Genomic DNA, 27,886 nt, shown 5'->3' on the forward strand with positions numbered 1-27,886 from the left:
CGTCACTTTTTCTTTGCATTTCATTTGTTTGCCATGTAATTTGCCCAAAAATTCACAGAAAGGGCCATGTTTAGGATGGGGACATATGGGATGGGGAAATATGAGGGGTGTCCCCGAATGCATCATATGCATCATGTCTTAACCCTTTAGCGCCCACCCTCAAATGAGACTGCACTGCCCAATTCTTATTTATTTTTTAAACACTCTATTAAACTTTTCAGTGATGACAAAAGCAATTTTACAGCCAGTGTGGTAACTGCCACACACATTAAAACAGTTAATAAGGTACGACAACAACCCCCCCCCCCCCCCCCCCCCCCGATAAATAAATAAATGAATCAATGGATAAATAAAAAATATGTGTGTAAGAATTCAAGGATACTTTCAGGTTGAGTAATTTAAAATTTGTCACTCATCCAGCAGGAAGGTGAGGGGGCCATTGCGGCTATGGTGGTGGAGAAGCAGAAGTTGGACAACAAAGTGAAGGAGATGAAGGACAGAGTCCAGGTAAGACTGGGCCTCAGTAAGTGGAGTGCATTTCTATAACTTTTTTCTATCTGATGCACTCGCTCAAAGCAATTTACATTGATGATTTGCATTGAGACACTCCCACACTCAAGTCAGGTGCTACCATGCAAGGTGCTCAACTGCACACCAGTAGCAACTTGCAGATTAAGGACCTTGCTCAGGGGTGCCTTACTAGGTTTTCTGTCTGTCTGATGCGGACTTGAACTTAGGATCCTCTGGCTCCAAGCTGCTCTCTGTCTAAGCTCCAGATTGTGGGAAATACCAACTTAACATCTTGATCACACTAGTAACTTTCAAACACACAATGTTGACATAGTAGGCGGGGCTACATGCAGGATGATGTGGTGTTTTGTGCAGGTTGTGCAACCACTAATGTTGAAGAGTTGTCAAATACAAAAAGAAAAATTTGTAGTTGATACAATACTAGTGAAATTACATGATTCTCAACAGCAAATTCAATACCATGGTAAAACAATACCACCAGCCAGCTTTCATTTTCATTACCAATGATAACGTTACATTGCAGCTAGCTGTCCCTGACTCCATTGTTTGCCCTAGCATGGTGTTACGAAGCGCCGGTTCATGATACAGTCGTGCCAGGCTAAAACAGACCCAAACAATGAGGCCACACTTTTGTCTTTGAACATCCTGCCCCTGCTGGAAGCTTTTGTTTACTACACACCTTCCAGCACAGAGGTACTCTGAGAGCAGCCATAAAGCCCACCTCTCTGCCAATCACAACGCTCCGGTCAGGCGGAGGTCTTGGAAAATAAAGCCATGTTGACTTATGGTTTTGATTTATAAATAACATTAATACCGATTGAATAACTCCGTTAATGTCAATTCTGTATTTGTACAAAGGTAAAATATAACATATATCTTTTAATGTTGAATAATGCACTAATTCTGAGGTTTTGTAACAAACACAGACAGGTCGCAAAGGATTCTGGGTAAAAGTACCTCTGCTAAACAATGATTGGTTCAGTCATTCATTATGTAAACCAACACGTTAATGTGATGTGTGTCGTGTGTTGGTGTTTACAGATAAATGTGCTTTTGTAAAATATTCCATTTTTTTATTTGTAAAAACAGGCATTTTTATGGAGTCCTGGAAGTGTCATCGCAAAATGTTTTGCATGTGGAGAGAATGTGCGCTCAATTTATTAGTGCCGTGTGCACGTTTTAAAACGTGCACTCAGTACTGTCTACATAAATGTTGGCTTTACACTGTGCGGGTTTTGGCCCTTTTTCAGATGATTTTTCATTCGTGCGAGAATTTTTTGGACCGCGTTTCAGGTTAATCACGCGTCCTGCATCGTGTAGTGTACATGGAGTAACAAGCTGCATTTAACATCTCACAACCACCTCCTGATCGCCGATCGTATGGTCGAATGGAAATCAAACCTGTTTGATATTATTCTGGTGGGCCGTTGTGAGGTTATCCTGCTGCTGAAAAGCTACAAGCATCCAACCGCTCGCACTTTGCCTGTGCAAACACCGCAGAGCTGTCTTGTAATTTTTTTTTTTTTGCTGTTGTTTTGTTTTGTTTTTAAACTTAATTTGTAAAAAAAAATAAAGCCATTTGCAAAGCCAAAAAGTTGATTTGACAACCATCTGATATAACCGTGGTCAAAATAAATAGAACACTGCCATCTACTGGTGCCCAGACGCTTAGTACTTAGGGCGAATACTGCCATGAACACTACTGGCCAGTAGATGGCAGTAGAGGCCTTGAAAACATGCCAAAATAAAATTCCAGATAATCCGTGTCTGCTACATTTAAAATGCGTGGAATTTAACAAACGCAAATACAATAACATCTATAAACCCAGAGAATATATTCATGAGAGGTTTAGGCACTAGAGTTTAATGCTGTTGTCCGTTGAGCCTGAACAGAGTGTCTGAAATGCATTTGTCCTGTCGTGAACGTACTGAGATTACATAATCCTACCCAAAATGCACTGCTGGGCACAACAAAACTGCTTGCTCACAAAACCTTAAAAATTAGCACATTACTTTAAAACTAAAACATTTATCTGATATTTTCACTTTATAAAACTTCAGACATGACAGTAATTTTAAATAACTTGTCCAAAATTAGTTTGGTTAAAATTTGAACCATAAGTTAAAAATGTATGCCTCTGGATGACTTAGGTGATATTGCCAGCATATCAGTATGGTGTTAAAGGAAATGAATTTTTTTTTTTTTTTTTGGATCAGTTCTCCTTTGTCTGCAGCGGATAGAGACATTTTCATAGAAGCAGCGCTCTTCTGTTTGCAGAGGGTGGAACTGTACATCTGTTACAAAACTTTTAACAGGTAGGTGCTGAACTGATTTTAAATTTTAAAAATGTTTGTTGCTGTTCAACTTTGTTTATTGGTCTAAAAGTTATCGGACAAAAATTAATTGGAAGATAATTGGTCTGATAATGGTTTTTAAAGTTATCTAAAAAGATAATCTGATAATGAAAACATTATCTTCGATAATTATCTGTTATCGGATTATCGGAACTGTGCCCACCACTGCTATTCACCCACTGAAAAGACTGTTTGGGTTCATGAGCATGAGGAAGAAATATCATGCAAAAACTACAATGTAGAAATACTTCTTGCCTTTCCTTGAATTTGATATTTAGTAGTTGGTCTGTAATTATGAACAGAAACTCCTGGATCTCGTTGTCTCTTAAGTTAGACATTTTACTTGGTGCTTTCATGTAACTTATCCTTCTCCTTCATTCTTGGATGCTTGGATTCTTTTGAAATTGCACTTGTTCTATGATAGAAATGTCTAACTCAAGTCAGTAGTGAAGTTTGTCTCTATGTGGATATTAAGTTTACAGCTGAGGCCCATGTCTTGGTATCATCTTAAAACAGACTTCAAACTGTATCAATGTTTTTGGAAACTTTTATGCCTCATATATCATTGACATGGTTTACTCGTAAAAAGACTTTAAAAAATTGTCAAAATAATTTGCCAACTTGATCAAGTCACGATAAAGTGGCCTGAAAATAGGTGCCTTAAAGCCAACATGACCTAAACTATTGTCCTGTCTGAAATATTGTGCCTCATTTTGTTTACTGAAAAGCTCATGGAAAATAAAATTTAGTGTTGTGAAGAACCTGCTGGATGAATCATGTACCTTTGGTTAATTTTATTTTCCTATAGCTGTATGTCTTTTTTAATTCTGATAAATAAAAAAGAGATTAATTGATACAAAATGCTATTGAAGAATTACTAAATCTCTTTGTCAGGTTGTGGATCAAAATATTAAGGATCTTGAAGAGCTGCAGGATGAATATGACTTCAAATTCAACACACTGAAAAACCAAGGTGAGAAATTTGACACACTTGTAGAGGATCTGCCTTATAATAATGAGGCAGTGTTTAGTCCTGGGTAACAGTTTCCATATGTCTAATTATTAACATTTCCACCAAAAATGTTTTCTCGAAACACATTTGGCCTCATGCAAGAATATTTTTGTATTATTATCTTAAATTTCTCTTAGTTTTTCTTGAGAGAACCTAGGTCTACCAATAAGCCCATTTATACCACAGGAACTCGTCCTACTTCCCAGATGTCACAAACATTTCAGGGATGACCCAGTAATTGGTCTTCTCAGCCATTGTTTTGTTAGTGATAACTTGCAAGCAGCCTTTATCTTTAGCATTAAATGTAAGGCAACATAAAAAAGTTTGCTTTCTAGCTATCGCTAGTATCCATAGTTCGTGCACTAGTCAGAAGGCAAAACCAGGAGTTATTTATACTTTTTTTGCTTCCAACTTAATTGCGCTGGGTAATGTAAACCTTTAAAATATCTGCCATTAATTGTTTACCCTACTCACAGAGTCTGTCATCAAACAAAAAAGAAGGGAGTTTTTATTCCCCACATTGCTAATAGACGGTCTGTGGTGCAGTATTTCCTTGGGTGTTCTGAGCAACTTTACTTGTGGTGGTCGTTCAGACCCTTGTAGTCCTGTTTAAACTCTTCTCTTTTCACTCACCACTGTTGTGTGGTATGTTCCTGTCCTTGCAGTGGAGACATGCGCAAAAGTATTGGACCCCCTAAAATTGCCAGCAAGTTGCTGTGGTGGAAACAGGCCTAATATGTACACCTGGGTTTTCTTAAACACAAAATTCTGAGATGTTTAAAGGTTGGCCTACCAAGATGAAGACCTACCTGTCCGTGTCTTTGTCTCCGTCCACCCAGCTATAAATGAGTATTGTCTATAACTGGGGAAGTAACCTGCAATGGACTGACATCCCGTCTAGGGGAAGTCATCTGCTTGACGCTATGGTATCCATGGATATGCTCTATCACTAATAGTTCTCAGGGCCTATGACGGACCTATGTCTTCTACTTTATTTCATACAATAGAATTGTACGGGTCTGCCACACCAAATACTTCTAACATCAGCATGAATGAGCTGTGTGATGAATTCAGCCTGTGTGAAAATCAATGCATGTTCATAAGGATTGTAAATTTGCATATGCAGCACCCCAAAATACCATATAAGGCTGTGTGCTATATGTCAGAAGTGTTCATTCAAACAATAGGCCCACAGCATAGCAAGGATTTTGCCTCTCAACAGCCCGGTCTTGGTATTTGGTTTGGTATTTCTTGGCACGTTTGCATTTGATTTATGCTAATAATGATTCCAAATGGAAAAAAAAGAAAAGAGGCATCGTAATCTGGAGAGTAGATTTAAGGTACTTAAATTTAATTTCTTTAGAGAACGAAGTGAACGGAATGTCTCAGATGAAGCTGGAGAAAGAGAAGATGATGATCGGCAGGATGTGCTTTGAGCTGAAAGCCAAACGACAGGTGAGGTGCTCATCCTTTTATATAGTGATGAAAGTTTTCCAGGTGTTTCCGGATATCCGGTTTTTAGGCCGAATCAATATCATTTTCAAGGAAATATTAACTGCGGCCACTTTTTTTAGTTTTGTTTGACCGACCAGCAGATGATCCAGTGAAATATTCAGCCAGTTTGATTGGAAATCTGATCAGAACCATATGGTTTGGTGTGTGCCTATCTGACCCGATATCAGGCTGTTTGTGTTCCATTGTGAAGTTTTGAGCATGTTTAAAAACCCAGTCACTGCATGGTATTATGAAGTATGTGCTTGTAGCTGTTGCAGTGTCCCCTAGTCCAAATGTTTTATCATTATCAGTGTACCACTGCAAACAGATAAATAAGGTTGGTGTTGGTACCAGATCCACAACGCCTGCTTCATCCATTCAACACATGCGTGCAATTACATGTGCAAAACATTTGACAGCCATCCAAAACAATGGAGTGTTTTATGTTTATGCAGTTTACAGCAAGGGCAGAAGAATGGCTTAGTGGTTAGCACTACTGCCTCACAGCAAAAAGGTCATGGGTTTGATTCCCATCTGTGGCCTTTCTGTGTGTAGCTGCAGCACTGTCCTGCAGAGTATGTGGGGGCGTGTCACACAGGGCATCACCGGGCTTATTGCAACTCCAGATATTTGCGTCATGATTTGTTTCAGGATCGAATTTCTTTCCCATCGGCACAGGCGTAACTGTGAGACTTTAAGATTGTTTAACATGAAACCGAAACAAAATTAAACTGGGATTGCTTGAAAAGTTTGTATTAAACTTGGTGGCCTTTTTAATTGCAAGTTTGCAGTTTGAAAACAAAAATAAATACCTGTGACCTCTGTTGTTCATCAGGACGTGGTGGTCCAGCTTGCCGAACTTCTGAACGTGACTCAGGCTTTGCTGTCGGACCTGATCAGCGAGGAGCTGCCGGAGTGGAAGCAGCGCCAGCAGATCGTCTGTATCGGCGGGCCGCCAAATGCCTGCGTGGACCTGCTGCAGCACTGGTAAGAACCAAAGTCCAGAAACCAGAAAACAGCAGGAGGTCATCTGTCAGTGTTTCAGACTTTAATTCAGTGTGAGATTATCATTTCATCTATTTTTATTTATTATATCTATTATTTCTTTCCCCTCTTCCATATTCATGCTTCATGCTTCTCTCCATCCTCATCTTTTTCTTTGCTTTCCTCCACTCCATATTTATTCTTCTCCTTCACCTTTTTTCTTCATATCTTTTTGCTTGTCTCCGGGTTCATCTTGTATTGCTTTCTTCCTCTGTTGCCTCTCTCTGCTCCTCCTCCCGGCAGGTTCACGGTGGCAGCAGAGAGCCTGCAGCATGTCCGTCAGCACCTGAAGAAGCTGCAAGAGTTGGAGCAGAAGTTCACATACGACAACGACCCCATCACCCAGAAGAAAGGCTTCCTGGAGGCCCGAGCTTTGGATCTCCTCAAGACCCTCCTTACCAAGTAAATAAGTTATCGGTCATTGTGTTGGTCATTTTCAGTTCACATCGTGACTGACTGAACTGTTTCTGCTTGTGTGCAGCTCTTTGGTTGTAGAGCGTCAGCCGTGCATGCCCACCCACCCACAGAGGCCACTGGTGCTCAAAACAGGCGTCCAGTTCACCGTCAAACTCCGGTAAGAAGCAACTGAGCTTCACTGCCGTGAAACTACAGTCCAGACAAAGAACGGGGTTTTTTTCTACGGCTGTCCATAGAGCTTATGGACTCATGATGTTGGTGGACAGAAGTGTTTGGTGATGCTGATACCTTTGCCAGAAAACAAAGCTCCAAGTCTTTCAGGTACAGGGCCTTCCTGTCTTACTGTATTGCTGTGAAACCTGGGTGCTAACCAGTGACCTAAGACCACAGCTGGATGGCTTTCATACTTGGTCTCTTCCTTGAGTACCGCTGGAATGACTTTGTGACAGACAAGAGGTTGCTTAGGGGATGAGGAGTATCGCTTCCATTGTGGAGGTCACTGGCTCCGACATTTTGGCTTTAGGGACCCCAGCAGCTGGAGAAGGCCAAAGGGAGGCCCTTGTTTCCCCCGACTGAAACAGATGGTTACTTTTGAGAGGTGGATATGGACCAGTTGTCTCTCTGTGTGGTTTCCATCTAGGACTCAGAGTGGTTCTGTAATGTGGTGGGTGCAGCAACACGCAAGACCAGTGCCATGCTCTCAGAAGTGAAGTCCAAATATACATGGCCCTACTTATATTAATTATTGTTTCTGCCACTTGTTCTTACTCTGCAGATGTTTATTACTGAATTTCTTCTGTCTTTTTTGTTCAGGTTCCTGGTTAAGCTGCAGGAATTTAACCATCAACTCAAAGTCAAAGCTTTATTTGATAAGTAAGTTGATTTATTTGTTAACATTTGGATACAGTTAAGCAAAGTTTTCAAATACTTCACATATCTGTTTCTTCTCCACAGGGACGTCGTGGAGAAAAAAGGGTACGTGTCAAAATGATACCAATATTTCATGTGGGGAAAGTAAAGAAAGATGGAAATGACTCATAAATGATTATTTAGAAGTTATTATTTTTAAGGACCATTTTATCATTTAACAGTCATTCAATTTTTTAAAGAATGTAATTGAATTTTCATTCATTTATTTATTTATTTTGCAAATACACTCTATGAAAGTTTAATGTCATTTTCCCTTTATTTTCTACAGTTACTATTAGTTCTGCTACTAACGTTGTTATTATTATCAGTTGTACCTTTTTTTGTTCCTCTCTAGTTGTTTACTAGTAGTAGTTTTTGTAGTGTACTAATCCAATAATTGACTGTGTTCAATAATGAAAAAACTTACATTGGAATTGTTTTTAAATTAATTATCAACATTGTCATTGTGTGTTAATTAAGTAGTAAAGTGATTATTATCCCCCCCCCCCCCCCCCCAAAAAAAAAAAATAAATAAATAAACAGGTTTCGAAAGTTCAACATTTTAGGGACAAACACAAAAGTTATGAACATGGAGGAATCAAACGGGAGCTTGGCAGCAGAATTCCGACATTTGGTAAGAATTTATTTATTTATTTGCAATTTTTGTGTTTTTATGTGTATACTGCAGTAAATCACGTCTAATTAATTTGGGAAGTTAAATGTATAAACTTTGTAAAAACTGAACAACTGCAGCTTTTGTTGTAAAGTATGGCACGTCAGTGTTTAAAAATGTATTAACACAGCGTTGAATCGTTGATGTCTCCCCCCCCCCCCCACCCCAAACAGCAACTGAAAGAGCAGAAAGTTCCTGGAAACCGAAACAATGAGGTAAAAACCCAAAGAAATGAAGGATGTTCAAAATGTAAGAGTGTTTTTGTCATAGTGGTGGTTTTGTGTTTGTTTAGGGTCCCCTGATCGTCACAGAGGAGCTTCATTCACTCAGCTTCGAGTCTGAGCTCAATCAGTCTGGCCTCAGCGTCAAGCTGGAGGTGAGACCAAAACGCACAAACACTGACTCCTCCCCTTGCTTCTGTCATCCAGTCAGCGAGTCTGAATTATGTAAACAGAGACACTTGTTACCGAAAAATGATTTGCTTGTAAACCCAACCACTGATGCAGCTCACAGATAAAACAGTTTATTTTACAAAATCTAGCAAGAGGGCGGGATGATAACGATTATTTTCATTGCTAACGATTTTATGAGTGTTTAATTTATAAAATGCCACACAAATGTCAAAAAAAGTAGTTGAAGCACTAACCATCCATCCATCCATCCATTTTCTTCCGCTTTATCCGGAGACAGGTCGCGGGGGCAGCAGCTCAGGCAAAGCCGCCCAGACCTCCCGATCCACACACACCTCCCCCAGCTCCTCTGGGGGAACCCCAAGGCATTCCCAAGCCAGCCGAGAGATGTAGTCCCTCCAGCATGTCCTGGGTCTTCCCCGGGGCCTCCTCCCAATGGGACGTGCCCTGAACACCTCTCCAGCGAGGCGTCCAGGGGGCATCCGGAAAAGATGCCCGAGCCACCTCAACTGACTCCTTTCGACGTGGAGGAGCAGCGGCTCGACTCCGAGCTCCTCCAGAGTGACCGAGCTCCTCACCCTATCTCTAAGGGAGCGCCCAGCCACCCTGCGGAGGAAACTCATCTCGGCCGCTTGTACTCGTGATCTCGTTCTTTTGGTCATGAGCCAAATCTCATGACCATAGGTGAGGGTCGGAACGTAGATCGATCGGTAAATCGAGAGCTTTGCCCTCAGCTCTCTCTTCACCACGACGGTCCGATACAGCGACCGCATCACTGCAGATGCTGCACTGATCCGTCTGTTGATCTCACGCTCCATCTGTCCCTCACTCGTGAGCAAGACCCCGAGATACTTAAACTCCTTCACTTGAGGCAAGGACACTCCACCGACCTGAAGAGGGCAAAGCACCTTTTTCCGGTCGAGAACCATGACCTCGGATTTGGAAGTGCTGATTTTCCCCAAGGGGCGCTTTGTGCTTCTTGTAGGGTCTCCCAAGGCAAACAGGTCCTAGGTGACGGGTCAGACTAAGGGCAGTTCAGAACTTCCATGACCAGTAAAAAATCAAGGACCGAGACGTCGCCCGGTATGGCGGAGCCGGGACCCCACCCTGGAGCCAGGCCTGGGGTTGGGGCTCGCGCGCGAGCGCCTGGTGGTCGGGCCTTAGTCCATGGGGCCTGGCCGGGCTCAGCCAGAAAGAGCGATGTGGGCCCGCCCTCCTGTGGGTTCACCACCTGCAGAGGGGGCCATGGGGGTCGGGTGCAAAGAGGATTGGGTGGCAGTTGAGGGCGGGTGGCCCGGCGGCCCGGTCCATGCTCACAGCCCCTGGCTGTTGGGACGTGGAAGCACTAACCACGTACAATGAAATTGTAAACTGAAATTAATTATTACTGAACAGATATGTATTTTATATTCACAAATTATTATCTATATCTGTACACAATTTGTGCCAAAAGAGTGTGGGGAGGCAACAACAAATGGCTACTCCACATGATTCAGAAGAATTACACATTACTGTATGTTCATAATCACTAATAAGCATCAGCATTTTTTTGTACCAGATCTCAAAAGATTCTGTTGGTAGTTATATAAACACCAGCAATAGTAGCAAAACAAATGATCACATTTAAGAAGGTAGAACCAATCATTTGTTGACATTGATAAATCGCTTTATTAATTGTTTATTTGATATAAAGTGATAAAACAGTTGATTGACTAATAATATCATGTATATTAGACATGTAGGATTATGGAAATGCAGCTGATTGTGCTGGGCTGTTAATTTGTAATCAGAAATTGTTCATTTGAGAGTCCAAATTAAGTTATTTGTTGAAAAAGTTTACTAACTTTACACATTAAGCCATTTGTTTACAACCCCAATTCCAAAGAAGTTGGAAAGTTGTGTAAAATGTAAATAAAAACAGAATACAATGATTTGAAAATCCTCTTCAACCTATATTCAATGGAATACACCACAAAGACAAGATAGTTAATGTTCAGTCTGATAAACTTTATTGTTTTTGTGCAAATATTTGCTCATTTTGAAATGGATGCCTGCAACACGTTTCAAAAAAGTTGGGACAGTGGTATGTTTACCACTGTGTTACATCACCTTTCCTTCTACACTCAACAAAAATATAAACGCAACACTTTTGGTTTTGCCCCCATTTTGTATGAGATGAACTCAAAGATCTAAAACTTTTTCCATATACACAATATCACCATTTCCCTCAAATATTGTTCACAAACCAGTCTAAATCTGTGATAGTGAGCACTTCTCCTTTGCTGAGATAATCCATCCCACCTCACAGGTGTGCCATATCAAGATGCTGATTAGACACCATGATTAGTGCACAGGTGTGCCTTAGACTGCCCACAATAAAAGGCCACTCTGAAAGGTGCAGTTTTATCACACAGCACAATGCCACAGATGTCGCAAGATTTGAGGGAGCGTGCAATTGGCATGCTGACAGCAGGAATGTCAACCAGAGCTGTTGCTCGTGTATTGAATGTTCATTTCTCTACCATAAGCCCTCTCCAAAGGCGTTTCAGAGAATCTGGCAGTACATCCAACCAGCCTCACAACCGCAGACCACGTGTAACCACACCAGCCCAGGACCTCCACATCCAGCATGTTCACCTCCAAGATCGTCTGAGACCAGCCACTCGGACAGCTGCTGAAACAATCGGTTTGCATAACCAAAGAATTTCTGCACAAACTGTCAGAAACCGTCTCAGGGAAGCTCATCTGCATGCTCGTCATCCTCATCTGGGTCTTGACCTGACTCCAGTTCGTCGTCGTAACCGACTTGAGTGGGCAAATGCTCACATTCGCTGGCATTTGACACGTTGGAGAGGTGTTCTCTTCACGTATGAATCCCGGTTCACACTGTTCAGGGCAGATGGCAAACAGCGTGTGTGGCGTCGTGTGGGTGAGCGGTTTTCTGATGTCAATGTTGTGTATCGAGTGGCCCATGGTGGCGGTGGGGTTATGGTATGGGCAGGTGTCTGTTATGGACGAAGAACACAGGTGCATTTTATTGATGGCATTTTGAATGCACAGAGATACTGTGACGAGATCCTGAGGCCCATTGTTGTGCCATACATCCAAGAACATCACCTCATGTTGCAGCAGGATAATGCACGGCCCCATGTTGCAAGGATCTGTACACAATTCTTGGAAGCTGAAAATGTCCCAGTTCTTGCATGGCCGGCATACTCACCGGACATGTCACCCATTGAGCATGTTTGGGATGCTCTGGACCGGCGTATACAACAGCGTGTACCAGTTCCTGCCAATATCCAGCAACTTCACACAGCCATTGAAGAGGAGTGGACCAACATTCCACAGGCCACAATTGACAACCTGATCAACTCTATGCGAAGGAGATGTGTTGCACTGCATGAGGCAAATGGTGGTCACACCAGATACTGACTGGTATCCCCCCCCAATAAAACAAAACTGCACCTTTCAGAGTGGCCTTTTATTGTGGGCAGTCTAAGGCACACCTGTGCACTAATCATGGTGTCTAATCAGCATCTTGATATGGCACACCTGTGAGGTGGGATGGATTATCTCAGCAAAGGAGAAGTGCTCACTATCACAGATTTAGACTGGTTTGTGAACAATATTTGAGAGAAATGGTGATATTGTGTATGTGGAAAAAGTTTTAGATCTTTGAGTTCATCTCATACAAAATGGGAGCAAAACCAAAAGTGTTGCGTTTATATTTTTGTTGAGTGTAACAACACTCAATAAGCATTTGGGAACTGAGGACACTAATTGTTGAAGCTTTGTAGGTGGAATTCTTTCCCATTCTTGCATGATGTAGGACTTCAGTTGTTCAACAGTCCAGGGTCTCCCTTGTCGTATTTTGTGCTTCATAATGCGCCACACATTTTCAATGGGTGACAGGTCTGGACTGCAGGCAAGCCAGTCTAGTACCTGCACTCTTTTACTATGAAGCCACGCTGTTGTAACACGTGCAGAATGTGACTTGGCATTGTCTTGATTAAATAAGCAGGGACGTCCCTGAAAAAAGACATTGCTTGGATGGTAGCATGTGTTGCTCCAAAACCTGGATTTACCTTTCAGCATTGATGGTGCCATCATAAATGTGTAAGTTGCTAATGCCATGGGCACTAACACACCCCCATACCATCACAGATGCTGGCTTTTGAACTTGGCGCTTGTAACAATCTGGATGATCTTTTTCCTCTTTTGTCCGGAGGACACAACGTCCATGATTTCCAAAAACAATTTGAAATGTGGACTCATCAAACCACAGCACACTTTTCCACTTTGCGTCTGTCCATTTCAAATGAGCTCGGGCCCAGAGAAGGCGGCAGTGTTTCTGGATGTTGTTGATGTATGGCTTTCACTTTGCATGGTAGAGTTTTAACTTGCACTTGTAGATGTAGTGACGAACTGTGTTAACTGACAATGGTTTTCTGAAGTGTTCCTGAGCCCATGCGGTAAGATCCTTTACACAATGATGTCAGTTTTTAATGCAGTGCTGCCTGAGGGATCGAAGGTCACGGGCATTCGTTGTTGGTTTTCAGCATTGCCGCTTACGTATAGAAAGTTCTCCAGATTGTCTGAATCTTCTGATTATATTATGGACTGTAGATGATGGAATCCTAAATTCCTTGCAATTGAAAGTTGAGAAACATTGTTCTTAATCTGTTGGACTATTTTTTCACACAGTTGTTCACAAAGTGGTGATCCTTGCCCCATCTTTGCTTGTGAATGGCTGAGCCTTTTGGAGATGCTCCTTTTATACCCAATCGTGACACTCACCTGTTTCCAATTAGGTGTTCTTTGAGCATTCATCAACTTTCCCAGTCGTTTGTTGCCCCGTCCCAACTTTTTTGAAATGTGTTACAGGTATCCATTTCAAAATGAGCAAATATTTGCACAAAAACAACAAAGTCTATCTGTTTGAACATTAAATATCTTGTCTTTGTGGTGTATTCATATGAATATGGATATTGGTTGAAGAGGATTTGCAAATCATTGTATTCTGTTTTTATTTACATTTTACACAACGTCCTAACCTCAGTAGAATTGGGGTTGTAGTTTATGCTCATACATTATTCATTTGAGATTAAGTAAGTCTTTTGTGAACAGATTGTAGTGCTGTCAAGACAACTCATTAACATGAGGGAACAACACAATGTGTCAACAGTTTTGTCATATTAGAACACAGATTAAATCATTTTTGAACAGTTTGCTAACTTTATACACTGATATTTGTGTTCAAATTACTGATTGTTCTGGGTTCACAGATTACAAATGTGTGATTACAAATCAAGTAATTTCTGTTAACACTTTTCTAATTTAACACATTCAAATGTTTGTGTTATAAAATTACTGAGAGCAGAAGTTCAGTAAATTGCGTGAACACATTGCTCATTTGAGAGCATTTTTTTTTTTTTTGTCTTATGCTGGTAAATTTATGGGTACATATTAAGAAACTTAGTAGAAATTGATACTTGAGGACAAACTAGTGTATTTTCCAGGCTGTATGTTACACTGGAGTAGTTCCATCTCTGAAAAAAACGTGTCTTGAAGAGGAAAAAACTTGTTGCATCAGTCTGTCAAATTTATTATTGCAACATGGCAAAATTAATTTAATCTGTGCATTATTAATAAAGCAAATGCCATATTAGCTAGCAGAAGCAAATGGACTTAATAATAATAAACATTATTGTATAAGGCACAAACAACTCAAGGGGAAACTGCTTCTGCTTCACTGAACAGATGAAAATATTAAGAAGTTAAATGTGTGCACGTTTACCTTACTAAATGTAAATAAACTTTTTAATTGATTATTTATTTTTAAAACATTATAGTTAGGCTTACCTTAGCTGTTCTCTCTCTTTATTCAAAACATGATTTTTAGTTTGAGTGTAAATTATTAATTTGCTCATTCTGTAAGATCTAGTTTCTGTGTAGGCTCTCAGTTGTCCAGGTGGTTTCCATAGTAGAGAAGCTTGAATCTTCGACTGGACTGTGTTGCTTGACGTGAGGACGTTTCGCTTCAAATCACAGAAGCTTCCTCAGCTAAAATTCTTGCTCTGGTAGTCTGACTTCTGTCTTGACTCTTGTAGAGAAGAATAAACCAGAAGCCAACAAAAGCTGGAGTTTTTTAACCTAACCAGACCCCACCTACCGAGAGACTGACTGCTGTAGGCTAGTGACTAAACAATAGCTCTAATTAGCACCTATTGTGCGCTAGTTAGCACTCTCCTAATGACAGGACGGAAGCCTCCCCATCAGGGGAGGCTTGATTGTGAGTCGTCAAGGGAGCCATCAGGGGAGGCTTGATTGTGAGTCGTCAAGGGAGCCATCAGGGGAGGCTTCTGTCCTGTCATTAGGAGAGTGCTAACTAGCGCACAATAGGTGCTAATTAGAGCTATTGTTTAGTCACTAGCCTATAGCAGTCAGTCTCTCGGTAGGTGGGGTCTGGTTAGGTTAAAAAACTCCAGCTTTTGTTGGCTTCTGGTTTATTCTTCTCTACAAGAGTCAAGATAGAAGTCAGACTACCAGAGCAATGAATTTTAGCTGAGGAAGCTTCTGTGATTTGAAGCGAAACGTCCTCACGTCAAGCAACCCAGTCCAGTCGAAGATTCAAGCTTCTCTACTTTAAGACCCAGTGTGTCCACCTCATTCAGATCATCATCTTCTTGTTTTACGGCCGTTGGCATCCACCAAATGTATTACCACCACCTTCTGCTCCAGAGTGTGGATCAAGGAGTACCTCATTCAGATCAGCATACAGGAGCAGCTTGTCATACAGACAGTACCAAGCTGTGGCCATAGATATGATGATGATGATGCTGAATTTTTGACATATAAGTTGCTTTGAAATATAGATTGCAAGACCCCCCCCCCCCCCCCCCAAAAAAAGTGCAACTTCTTGTCCAGAAAGCACACTAAGCAGTTCATGCTCACAAATTATTCAATTGAGGTAAATTTGTAAACACAGATTACTGATTTATCAGCAAAAATCATTATGGTAATATGCAAGCACCAGACAGTAATTACATTTTTCATTTCTAAGCATTTTTGTTGAGGTGGGGGTGGCGGTGGTAAAAACAAATATTCTTACTTTTCGTGTGTAGCATGTGTTGTATTATTTTCATTAGACGCTCAGTCTGAATTCATGTTGATTTTGTGACTTGTTGTCATAGGTCATGTCACTTCCTGTTGTCGTCATCTCTAATGTTTCCCAGCTACCCAGCGGCTGGGCCTCCATCCTCTGGTACAACATGCTGACCACTGAGCCCAAGGTGAAAACAAATAAGTTTTTAAAATCTGTGTTTATATGTATGTGGAAGAGACCCAAAGTGTACATTTACGTTCGCCCTATTGACGTATCCCATAATCCCTTGCGCGCCATAGAGTCGCTGCAGTCAAACAACATAGAGAATCTACATGATGACAAAAATAAATGAATATTATACTACAAAAATGTAATTTTTTATGCTTTTTGTCACGTTAATAAGAGACTGCATGCATGATACCTGAAAACTTGCTAAAACATTTATAACAAATAATCCGTGTCTGTTACATTTAATCTGCGTGGAATTTAATAAACGCAAACCGAATTTCAGGCATTTTATATATATATTAGTCTGGAACAAAGAGGACAAACAGTGTTGTAAAGAACAATAATCAAGACGTTAAAGAGCAAACTTCACGTTCCACCAGAACATGATCAGGAAGCGAGCGGAGCTCACAGCAGCTCCCATTGAAAATAACGGAGAGACAGTCTGTGATTCTTGCATGTTTACATAAAACAAACACAATAACATCTAAAAACCCAGAGAATATATTCATGACAGTTTTAGGCACAATATAAAAATAGTATTATGTTGCGATGTTAATGGTGCTGTCCGTGTGCAGTGGTTAAAGTGCAGCCTGATCAGAGCGTCTTAATGCAGTTCTCAATGTTACTGAGATCTCGCAGCTCGGCGACCTCTTCGAAATTTTACGGGATTTGAAACGTCAATAGGGCGAATTTGCGCTTTTTGTGGCTGTAATTTTTGTGTGTTGAACATTCAACCATATTTGCACTTATGGTGTCACACCCACCATTGTTCCTTTTGGCGTGTTCGTTATGAGAAGCCTTCAAATTATTCATTCGCGATCCACCTGAACAGTGGTGACTTGAACAGAAGCCATCAGCCGGAACAACAACCAAAGTAAAAAGTTAGTATGAGATCACTCAACCAGGATCAAACTTTAGAACTCTTTGGCTACAAATAAGGTATGCTTACAAAGGTTTAGTCATCACAACGTAACTGCTGCAACTAGTATCAACATTGACATGCAGTTAGCCTGTGTAGTTGACAGACGGTCCTCACTGGAAAACATCGATTTCTCCAGAAACAGTCGGAACATTATGTAGTGTGGCTAATACCCATATGTGAGCAAAATCTTATGAAGGCATTTTTCTCTTCTTTTCAGAATCTAAAGTTCTTCCTGTCGCCTCCACCAGCAAAATGGTCTCAGCTATCCGAGGTTCTCAGCTGGCAGTTCTCCTCCGTCACCAAGCGAGGCCTGAACCAGGAGCAGCTCAACATGCTAGCAGACAAACTACTCGGTCAGAACCAGAACACCACAGTAATCCACCATCAGGCTCCAAAATAAAACTAGAGCCATGGAGCACACACCTCTGTCAACAGCCAGTAAAAAACAAAAAGGGCTACGCTGGGTGCATGCTAGTGTTTGCATTTCAGGCTATGATACGTGCATGCTAGCATGCTAATATTGACGTGTTTCAAGATATGCCTCCAAATGTAACAAACCTTGCTGATATATTTGACTATTTGGATGTCAATTTGCCAGGTTTGTCTACAAATCTAATATGCTGCACAACATTCTATTTCAGAATGTCTACATTTATTGAACAAAAGGAGAAATGTTTCTGTGTAGGCTCTCAGTTGTCCAGGTGGTTTCCATAGTAGAGAAGCTTGAATCTTCGACTGGACTGGGTTGCTTGACGCGAGGACGTTTCGCTTCAAATCACAAACGTCCTCGCGTCAAGCAACCCAGTCCAGTCGAAGATTCAAGCTTCTCTACAAAAGGAGAAATGTACTGCATCGTTCTCAGAAACGGTGAATTGATGACGATAAATAAGTAATTGATAATCTGTTTTAAAAAACAATAATATGTTTGTCCTTTCCTGGTACGCTTTGCTGGTAACAACAAAATTTGATGCATCAGGCATGATAATGTGCAATAAGTCACATAAGTCATATGTAGAAAATATTGGGATTCCATCATCTCTGATGCTATGCTGTTATGACGTCTGGCGTAAGACGCTGCACAGGACCATTGCAGAGCTGCCAAAAATCCCACATTTGGCAGGATTTATCACAGTGTCCCGCGTCCCGCAAGAGTGTGTGTGGGACGCTCGTTAGTCCCGCAGTTGTGTGGGTCCACGCATGCCCCCAGACCCCCCTAGTTACACTCCGCGCCGTTGCCGCTCGCAGCTACGCCTACGTGTCCCGCATTGTGGCATCAAATGTTGGCAGGTGTGCCATCGTGATGAAGGAGCTGAGGGGGAATGCAAGGCTCTCAGTGTACCAATCAATTAGTTTATTCACACATTAGCAACTTAAAATACAGTATATATATATATATATATATATATATATATATATATATAGCAGGTAAAATAGGTATCAAACATATCATCATTTTTCTCAATACATATATTTCTGAAGATGCTATTGACATGACATTTTCACCAGAGGTTGGTAGCAACCCAAGTAATCCACACATACAAATAAACCAAAACAAATATGTACAGATTTTGGTGTAGTAAAGTGGAATGACACAAAAAACACATTGAACACACACTGAAATTTATTTAATACTTCGTACAAAACCCTTTGTCGGTAATGACAGCTTCAAGATGCTTCCTGTATGGAGAAACTAATTACATGCATTGCTCAGGTGTGATTTTGGCCCATTCTTCCATACAGAATGTCTCCAAATCTTGACAATTCCTTGGACATCTTCTATGAACTCTGACTTTCAGTTCTTTCCATAGATTTTCTATTGGATTCAAGTCGGGTGATTGGCTGGGCCATTCTAGCAGCTTTATTTTCATTCTTTGAAACCAACTGAGAGTTTCCTTTGCTGTGTGTTTGGGATCAACATTTTGCTGAAATGTCCACCTTAGTTTCATCTTCATCGTCCTGGTAGATGGTAGAAAATATTTATCAAGAATGTCTCGGTACATTTTTCCATTCATCCCTCTTTCAATTCTATGAAGTTTGCCAGTGCCAGATGCTGTAAAATAGCCCCACACCATGATCTTCCCACCTCCGAACTTCTCTATTGGTGTGGTGTTTTTGGGGTGATGTGCAGTGCCATTTATCCTCCAAACATGGTGTGTATTATGGCATCCAAAGAGTTAAATTTTGGTCTCATCTGACCAGGCTATATTCTTCCAGTATTTCACAGGCTTGTGTAAATGTTGTCCAGCAAACTTTAAATGAACTTCAACATGCTTTTTCTTCAGTAATGGAGTCTTGTGTGGTAACCATGTGTACAGGCCATGGCGGTTGAGTGCATTACTTATTGTTTCTTTTGAAAACAATTGTATCTGGTAATTCCAGGTGTTTCTGACACTTCACAAGCGGCCCTTGGCTCTTCAACAATTCTACTGATAATTATTTCCCTCCTTTGTCAGACATCTTGCGAGGGTCACCTGGTTGTAGCCAGTTTATGGCAAAATGATGTTCTTTCCACTTCCGAATTATGGCCCCAACAATCCTCACTGTAACATACACAAGTTTAGAAATCTTTCTGTAACCAGTGCCATCAGTATGTTTTGCAACAATAATTATGAAGCTCTTCAGAGAGCTCTTTGCTTTTACCCATCATGAGATGTTTTTTTTTCTGTGACACCTTGGTGATGAGACAGCTTTTTATAGGCCATTCGTTGGGATGGAACCTGCTAATATTAATTTGCACTGACAAGGGGCAGGATTGGTTTCTAATTACTGATAGATTTCAGCAGGTGTCTTGGCTTTCCATGCCTTTTTGCATCTCCCTTTTTTCAGGTGTTCAATACTTTATCCCTCTGTCATTACACACTGTTACCTCCGCCAAGGAGGTTACGTTTTCGGTCGCGTTTGTTTGTTTGTTTGTCTGTCTGCCTGCCTGTCAGCAGGATAACTCAAAAATGTTTTGAACGTATTTTGATGAAATTTTGTGACAAGAGGAACAAGGAACAAGTGATTAAATTTCAGTGGTGATCCGGATCCCGATGCTAACGCGTTAGCATGTCTATGGCATTTCAATGTTAAAAGTTAGCATTAAGCAGTTGCAGCTGTCATCACGTTTGGGTGCATTTGTTTTCAAATTGTAATATTTCTTAAATTTATTACCTCCGCCAAGGAGGTTATGTTTTCAGTTGCATTTGTTTGTTTGTCTGTCTGTTTGTCAGCAGGATAACGCAGAAAACTTTGAACGGATTTTGATGAAATTTTGTGGAGTGGTTGGAAATGACAAGAGGAACAAGTGATTAAATTTTAGTGGTGATCCGGATCCAGGAATTTTTTAAAGGATTCTTCACCATTGCGGGATGGGGGAATTTTGACGTTCTAGTTTCTAACTCCACAAAAACAAGGCAGAAAGGCTTGAAAAAAATTAGGGTGTAACATAGTCAAATGCTCTATCAAACAACAAAGTTTGGTGATGATCGGATCCGGATTCCGGATCTGGTGAGCCAGAATATGCAAAAATATAGGGAAAATAGAAAATGTGTCAGTGTGAGGTGACAAATGAAGCTAGAGATGCACAACTAACACCAAATTGTAGCTGAATCTGTACTGATTCAGTAAGGTGTCATCAGATTTAATGTAGCTTCAAATGTTATGAAGCTAGATCCAGAAGAAAACCACCATTAACGAAAAATCGTTTTTATACATCCCCGTAGAGACGGTGTCTGCTCCCAGACCACCAATAACCAGCAAAAATCTATTTAAGCATAAAAATTCAAAAAGAAAAAATAATATGGCACCTTCAACTGCACCACAGACTAAAACAGTTAAATGTGGTCTATTAAACATTCTCTCTCTTCTAAGTCCCTGTTGGTAAATGATATAATAATTGATCAACATATTGATTTATTCTGCCTTACAGAAACCTGGTTACAGCAGGATGAATATGTTAGTTTAAATGAGTCAACACCCCCGAGTCACACTAACTGTCAGAATGCTCGTAGCACGGGCCGAGGCAGAGGATTAGCAGCAATCTTCCATTCCAGCTTATTAATTAATCAAAAACCCAGACAGAGCTTTAATTCATTTGAAAGCTTGACTCTTAGTCTTGTCCATCCAAATTGGAAGTCCCAAAAACCAGTTTTATTTGTTATTATCTATCGTCCACCTGGTCGTTACTGTGAGTTTCTCTGTGAATTTTCAGACCTTTTGTCTGACTTAGTGCTTAGCTCAGATAAGATAATTATAGTGGGCGATTTTAACATCCACACAGATGCTGAGAATGACAGCCTCAACACTGCATTTAATCTATTATTAGACTCTATTGGCTTTGCTCAAAATGTAAATGAGTCCACCCACCACTTTAATCATATCTTAGATCTTGTTCTGACTTATGGTATGGAAATAGAACACTTAACAGTATTCCCTGAAAACTCCCTTCTGTCTGATCATTTCTTAATAACATTTACATTTACTCTGATGGACTACCCAGCAGTGGGGAATAAGTTTCATTACACTAGAAGTCTTTCAGAAAGCGCTGTAACTAGGTTTAAGGATATGATTCCTTCTTTATGTTCTCTAATGCCATATACCAACACAGTGCAGAGTAGCTACCTAAACTCTGTAAGTGAGATAGAGTATCTCGTCAATAGTTTTACATCCTCATTGAAGACAACTTTGGATGCTGTAGCTCCTCTGAAAAAGAGAGCTTTAAATCAGAAATGCCTGACTCCGTGGTATAACTCACAAACTCGTAGCTTAAAGCAGATAACCCGTAAGTTGGAGAGGAAATGGCGTCTCACTAATTTAGAAGATCTTCACTTAGCCTGGAAAAAGAGTCTGTTGCTCTATAAAAAAGCCCTCCGTAAAGCTAGGACATCTTTCTACTCATCACTAATTGAAGAAAATAAGAACAACCCCAGGTTTCTTTTCAGCACTGTAGCCAGGCTGACAAAGAGTCAGAGCTCTATTGAGCTGAGTATTCCATTAACTTTAATTAGTAATGACTTCATGACTTTCTTTGCTAACAAAATTTTAACTATTAGAGAAAAAATTACTCATAACCATCCCAAAGACGTATCGTTATCTTTGGCTGCTTTCAGTGGTGCCGGTATTTGGTTAGACTCTTTCTCTCCGATTGTTCTGTCTGAGTTATTTCATTAGTTACTTCATCCAAACCATCAACATGTCTATTAGACCCCATTCCTACCAGGCTGCTCAAGGAAGCCCTACCATTATTTAATGCTTCGATCTTAAATATGATCAATCTATCTTTGTTAGTTAGCTATGTACCACAGGCTTTTAAGGTGGCAGTAATTAAACCATTACTTAAAAAGCCATCACTTGACCCAGCTATCTTAGCTAATTATAGGCCAATCTCCAACCTTCCTTTTCTCTCAGAAATTCTTGAAAGGGTAGTTGTAAAACAGCTAACTGATCATCTGCAGAGGAATGGTCTATTTGAAGAGTTTCAGTCAGGTTTTAGAATTCATCATAGTACAGAAACAGCATTAGTGAAGGTTACAAATGATCTTCTTATGGCCTCGGACAGTGGACTCATCTCTGTGCTTGTTCTGTTAGACCTCAGTGCTGCTTTTGATACTGTTGACCATAAAATTTTATTACAGAGATTAGAGCATGCCATAAGTATTAAAGGCACTGCGCTGGCGGTGGTTTGAATCATATTTGTCTAATAGATTACAATTTGTTCATGTAAATGGGGAATCTTCTTCACAGACTAAGTTAATTATGGAGTTCCACAAGGTTCTGTGCTAGGACCAATTTTATTCACTTTATACATGCTTCCCTTAGGCAGTATTATTAGACGGTATTGCTTAAATTTTCATTGTTACGCAGATGATACCCAGCTTTATCTATCCATGAAGCCAGAGGACACACACCAATTAGCTAAACTGCAGGATTGTCTTACAGACATAAAGACATGGATGACCTCTAATTTCCTGCTTTTAAACTCAGATAAAACTGAAGTTATTGTACTTGGCCCCACAAATCTTAGAAACATGGTGTCTAACCAGATCCTTACTCTGGATGGCATTACCCTGACCTCTAGTAATACTGTGAGAAATCTTGGAGTCATTTTTGATCAGGATATGTCATTCAAAGCGCATATTAAACAAATATGTAGGACTGCTTTTTTGCATTTACGTATTATCTCTAAAATTAGAAAGGTCTTGTCTCTGTTGGGAAAGTGTAGGAACACGGACCCACAACAGGGGGCGCAAATGAACGGACAATGGAGGAAGTCAAATAACAACACTTTACTGTTGTGAATAAGCACAACAAACACAACAGATTACAACAATAGACAAAGAAGTCAATTCACAAAATGTGTCACGTGGGCAGGCTCGAAGATAAGAGACGTCTGTCCAAAGCAGAACCGGAACCACACGATTTCCTCCGCCACCGAACCCCGGGAATACTGGAGCCGCCAAGTCCCGAACTCCCAGGTGGCCACTGCCTCCGCGTGTCGGATCTGGTACTGCTGGCGAGGAACAAAAACAGTTAAATGTGGGTGCGTTTGCACCCAGCAACCCGTATGGCGGGAAAACCACCTCCACCTCTCATCGGCAGAATGTCTGCTATTTAACGCACAAAAGTAACAAAGTGTTAATGTCAAAAAGACAACACAGTCGGCTGAGTACTGTACCTCCTAGGTAGAGCGATATCTCGGCAAAGAGGTGGAGATGTCGTCTTGCTGATATACCACTGCTGATCAGATGATTGGTGACAGCTGTCGTAGGCGATAAGTGACAGCTGTCACCCCGGCTGCTCCTGTGAGGCGGCAGCGCCCTCTGGTGCCTGGAGCCCGCACTCCAGACAGGGCGCCCTCTAGTGGTGGTGGGCCAGCAGTACCTCCTCTTCAGCGGCCCACACAACAGGACCCCCCCTCAACGGGCGCCTCCTGGCGCCCGACCAGGCTTGTCCGGGTGGCGGCGGTAGAAATCGGCCAGGAGGGCCGGGTCCAGGATGAAGCTCCTCTTCACCCAGGAGCGTTCTTCGGGTCCGTACCCCTCCCAGTCCACCAAATACTGGAAGCCCCGGCCCATCCTACGGACATCCAAGAGCCGGCGCACAGTCCAAGCCGGCTCGCCATCGATGATCCGGGCAGGAGGCGGCGCCGGACCCGGAGCACAGAGGGGTGAGGTGTGATGCGGCTTTGTCCGGGACACATGGAAAACAGGATGGATCCGCAGTGAGGCTGGAAGCTGAAGCCTCACTGCGGCTGGACTGATGACCTTAAGGATTCTGAAGGGACAGATGTAACGGTCCTGTAGTTTAGGGGAGTCCACTTTCAGGGGAATGTCCTTTGTGGACAACCACACCTCCTGCCCTGGCCGATACGCAGGGGCCGGGGTCCGCCGACGGTCTGCATGGGCTTTTGCCCTCGTCCGGGCCTTTAGCAAAGAAGAACGGGCGGCGCGCCACACCCGACGGCACTTCCGCAGGTGGGCCTGGACCGAGGGCACACCGACCTCTCCCTCAACCACCGGAAACAATGGGGGCTGATACCCCAGACACACCTCAAAAGGGGAGAGACCGGTGGCTGAAGACACCTGGCTGTTATGGGCATACTCGATCCAGGGCCAAATGGGTACTCCAGGCCGCTGGGTGCGCGGCCGTCACGCAGCACAGGGCCTGTTCCACCTCCTGATTGACCCGTTCTGCTTGCCTGTTGGTCTGAGGATGATACCCGGACGAGAGACTCACCGTGGCCCCCAGTTCCCGGCAGAAGCTCCTCCAGACTTGCGAGGAGAACTGGGGACCGCGGTCGGAGACGATGTCTGTTGGAATCCCATGCAGCCGGACGACGTGGTGGACCAGGAGGTCCGCTGTCTCCTGGGCAGTCGGGAGCTTCGGGAGGGCCACGAAGTGGGCCGCCTTGGAGAATCGGTCCACTATCGTGAGGATGGTGGTGTTGCCCTGGGACGGCGGGAGGCCCGTGACAAAATCCAGGCCGATGTGGGACCAGGGGCGATGAGGCACAGGCAGCGGCTGGAGCAGTCCCGATGCCCTGCGGTGGTCAGCCTTGCCCCTGGCGCAGGTGGTGCAGGCCTGGATATAATCCCGGACGTCGGCCTCCAGGGACGCCCACCAGAAGCGCTGCCGGACAACTGCCACGGTCCTACGCACCCCTGGATGACAGGAGAACTTGGAGCCGTGACAGAAGTCCAGGACTGCAGCCCTGGCCTCTGGTGGGACGTAAAGTTTGTTCTTCGGCCCAGTTCCGGGATCCGGGCTCCGTGCCAGGGCCTCCCGGACGGTTTTCTCTACGTCCCAGGTGAGGGTGGCCACGATAGCGGACTCCGGGATGATAGGTTCCGGTGGATCCGACAACTCCGTTTTGACTTCGTCTTCATGCACCCGGGACAAGGCATCCGATCTCTGGTTTTTGGTCCCGGGGCGGTAGGTGATCCGGAAGTCAAAACGGCCGAAGAACAGTGACCAGCGGGCTTGCCTGGGGTTCAGCCGCTTGGCGGTCCTGATATACTCCAGGTTCCGGTGGTCAGTGAAAACCGTGAATGGCACGGACGTTCCCTCCAACAGATGTCTCCACTCTTCAAGAGCCTCTTTCACCGCAAGGAGTTCTCGATTGCCGACGTCATAGTTCCGTTCAGCCGGGGTCAACCTGCGTGAAAAGTAGGCACATGGGTGAAGTACCTTATCGGTCTCTCCGCTCTGGGACAGCACGGCTCCTATCCCTGAGTCAGAGGCGTCCACTTCAACCATGAACTGGCGGCTAGGGTCGGGCTGCACCAAAACTGGCGCAGTAGAGAACCGTCGTTTCAACTCCTTGAACGCGGCTTCGCACCGATCCGACCAGGTGAAGAAGACGTTTGGAGAGGTCAGGGCTGTCAGGGGGCTAACTACCTGACTGTAGCCCTTAATGAACCTCCTATAGAAATTAGCGAAGCCGAGGAACTGTTGCAGCTTCCTACGGCTTGTTGGTTGGGCCCAATCTCTCACCGCCGCAACCTTGGCCGGATCAGGGGCGACGGAGTTAGAGGAGATGATAAACCCCAGGAAGGACAAAGACGTGCGGTGAAACTCGCACTTCTCGCCCTTCACAAACAGTCGGTTCTCTAACAACCGCTGCAGGACCTGACGTACATGCTGGACATGGGTCTCAGGATCCGGAGAAAAGATGAGAATATTGTCCAGATATACGAAGACGAATCGGTGCAGGAAGTCCCGCAAGACGTCGTTAACCAAGGCTTGGAACGTCGCGGGGGCGTTGGTGAGGCCGAACGGCATGACCAGGTACTCAAAGTGACCTAATGGGGGTGTTAAATGCCGTCTTCCCATTCGTCTCCCTTCCGGATCCGAACCAGGTGATACGCATTTCTAAGATCCAGCTTAGTAAAGATTTTGGCTCCATGCAGGGGGGTGAACACGGAATCTAACAATGGCAACGGGTATCGGTTGCGAACCGTAATCTCATTCAGCCCCCTGTAATCAATACATGGACGAAGTCCGCCATCTTTCTTGCCCACAAAAAAGAAACCTGCCCCCATCAGGGAGGTGGAGTTCCGGATCAGCCCGGCAGCTAATGAGTCCCGGATGTAGGTCTCCATTGATTCGCGCTCAGGTCGTGAGAGGTTGTACAGCCTGCTGGACGGGAACTCAGCGCCTGGAACCAAATCAATGGCACAATTGTACGGACGGTGCGGGGGAAGGGTGAGTGCCAGATCCTTACTGAAGACGTCAGCAAGATCGTGGTACTCAACCGGCACTGCCGTCAGATTGGGAGGGACTTTGACCTCCTCCTTAGCCTGTGAACCGGGAGGAACCGAGGATCCTAAACACCCCCGATGGCAGGTTTCGCTCCACTGAACCACCACCCCAGACGGCCAATCAATCCGGGGATTGTGCTTCAACATCCATGGGATGCCCAAAGTCACGCAGGAGGTAGAAGGAGTTACAAAAAACTCAATCTCCTCCCGGTGGTTTCCAGACACCACCAGAGTTACTGGTTGTGTCTTGTGTGTGAGTAAAGGGAGGAGGGTGCCATCTAGTGCCCGCACCTGCAACGGCGAAGGAAGCGCCACCAGAGGGAGCCCTACCTCCCTTGCCTAGCAGATTCCCTTCTGACCCCGTGTCCACCAGTGCTCGGGCTTGAAGGGTTAAATCCCCGCTCAGGATTGTGACTGGGAGTCGTGTGGCAATTTGTGTGTGTCTCACTTGAATGTTTTGACCCCCCCTTAGCCCAGTCTCTAAGGGCGAGTGTTGTCGTTTTGGCCGTTTGGGGCAGTTTCTCTGTGTGTGCTCAGTTGAACTGCAGAGAAAACACTCTCCACGGATCAGCCTCCCCATTTTGGCCCTGTGCGTTTCCCTAACAATGTCAGCAGGGGGAGCTGTTTGCCCTACAAAGCGCTGCGGCTGTGGAGCGTGGGGACGGTGGCCCCTTTTCGAACCCGGAAGGGAGAGGGGCGGGCGCGTATCCGGTCACGTCCTTCGCCTCGCTCCCGACGGCGTTCCTCCAACCGATTGTCTAACCGTATAACGAGATCGATAAGGCCCATCTAAATCCCGCGGTTCCTCCTTAGCTACCAGCTGCTCCTTCAGAACCAACGCCAGTCGTTTATGAAGGCGGCGCGGAGCGCAACTTTATTCCAGCCGGACCTCGCAGCCTGTGATGCAGAAGTTGACTGCTAAGCGGCTGCGCTCCTTCGCGTCCCTGTCTCATTGACAGCAGCACGGTTGACGCGGTCTTCCTTCTGTTAGGGTGTCAAAACTGTTCTGAACTCCCCCACAAACCCAGTGTATGCTGATAACAACC

At 43.4% G+C, this 27,886-nt stretch overlaps 1 protein-coding gene across 1 annotated transcript in view; it reads left to right on the forward strand.

Annotated features, from left to right (window-relative positions):
* Nucleotides 1–27,886, forward strand: part of LOC117507440 (signal transducer and activator of transcription 1-alpha/beta-like) — an 89,267-nt gene that overhangs the window by 27,033 nt on the left and 34,348 nt on the right. Inside the window, 13 exon segments of the mRNA XM_034167314.1 lie at nucleotides 421–507; nucleotides 3,781–3,859; nucleotides 5,262–5,353; nucleotides 6,228–6,379; nucleotides 6,680–6,838; nucleotides 6,918–7,010; nucleotides 7,667–7,726; nucleotides 7,808–7,828; nucleotides 8,306–8,396; nucleotides 8,609–8,650; nucleotides 8,728–8,811; nucleotides 16,039–16,137; nucleotides 17,318–17,453. Of these exon segments, the coding sequence (XP_034023205.1) occupies nucleotides 421–507; nucleotides 3,781–3,859; nucleotides 5,262–5,353; nucleotides 6,228–6,379; nucleotides 6,680–6,838; nucleotides 6,918–7,010; nucleotides 7,667–7,726; nucleotides 7,808–7,828; nucleotides 8,306–8,396; nucleotides 8,609–8,650; nucleotides 8,728–8,811; nucleotides 16,039–16,137; nucleotides 17,318–17,453 (1,195 nt within the window).

Source organism: Thalassophryne amazonica, chromosome 1 (genome assembly GCF_902500255.1).
Source record: "Thalassophryne amazonica chromosome 1, fThaAma1.1, whole genome shotgun sequence".
Classification (NCBI taxonomy): domain Eukaryota; kingdom Metazoa; phylum Chordata; class Actinopteri; order Batrachoidiformes; family Batrachoididae; genus Thalassophryne; species Thalassophryne amazonica.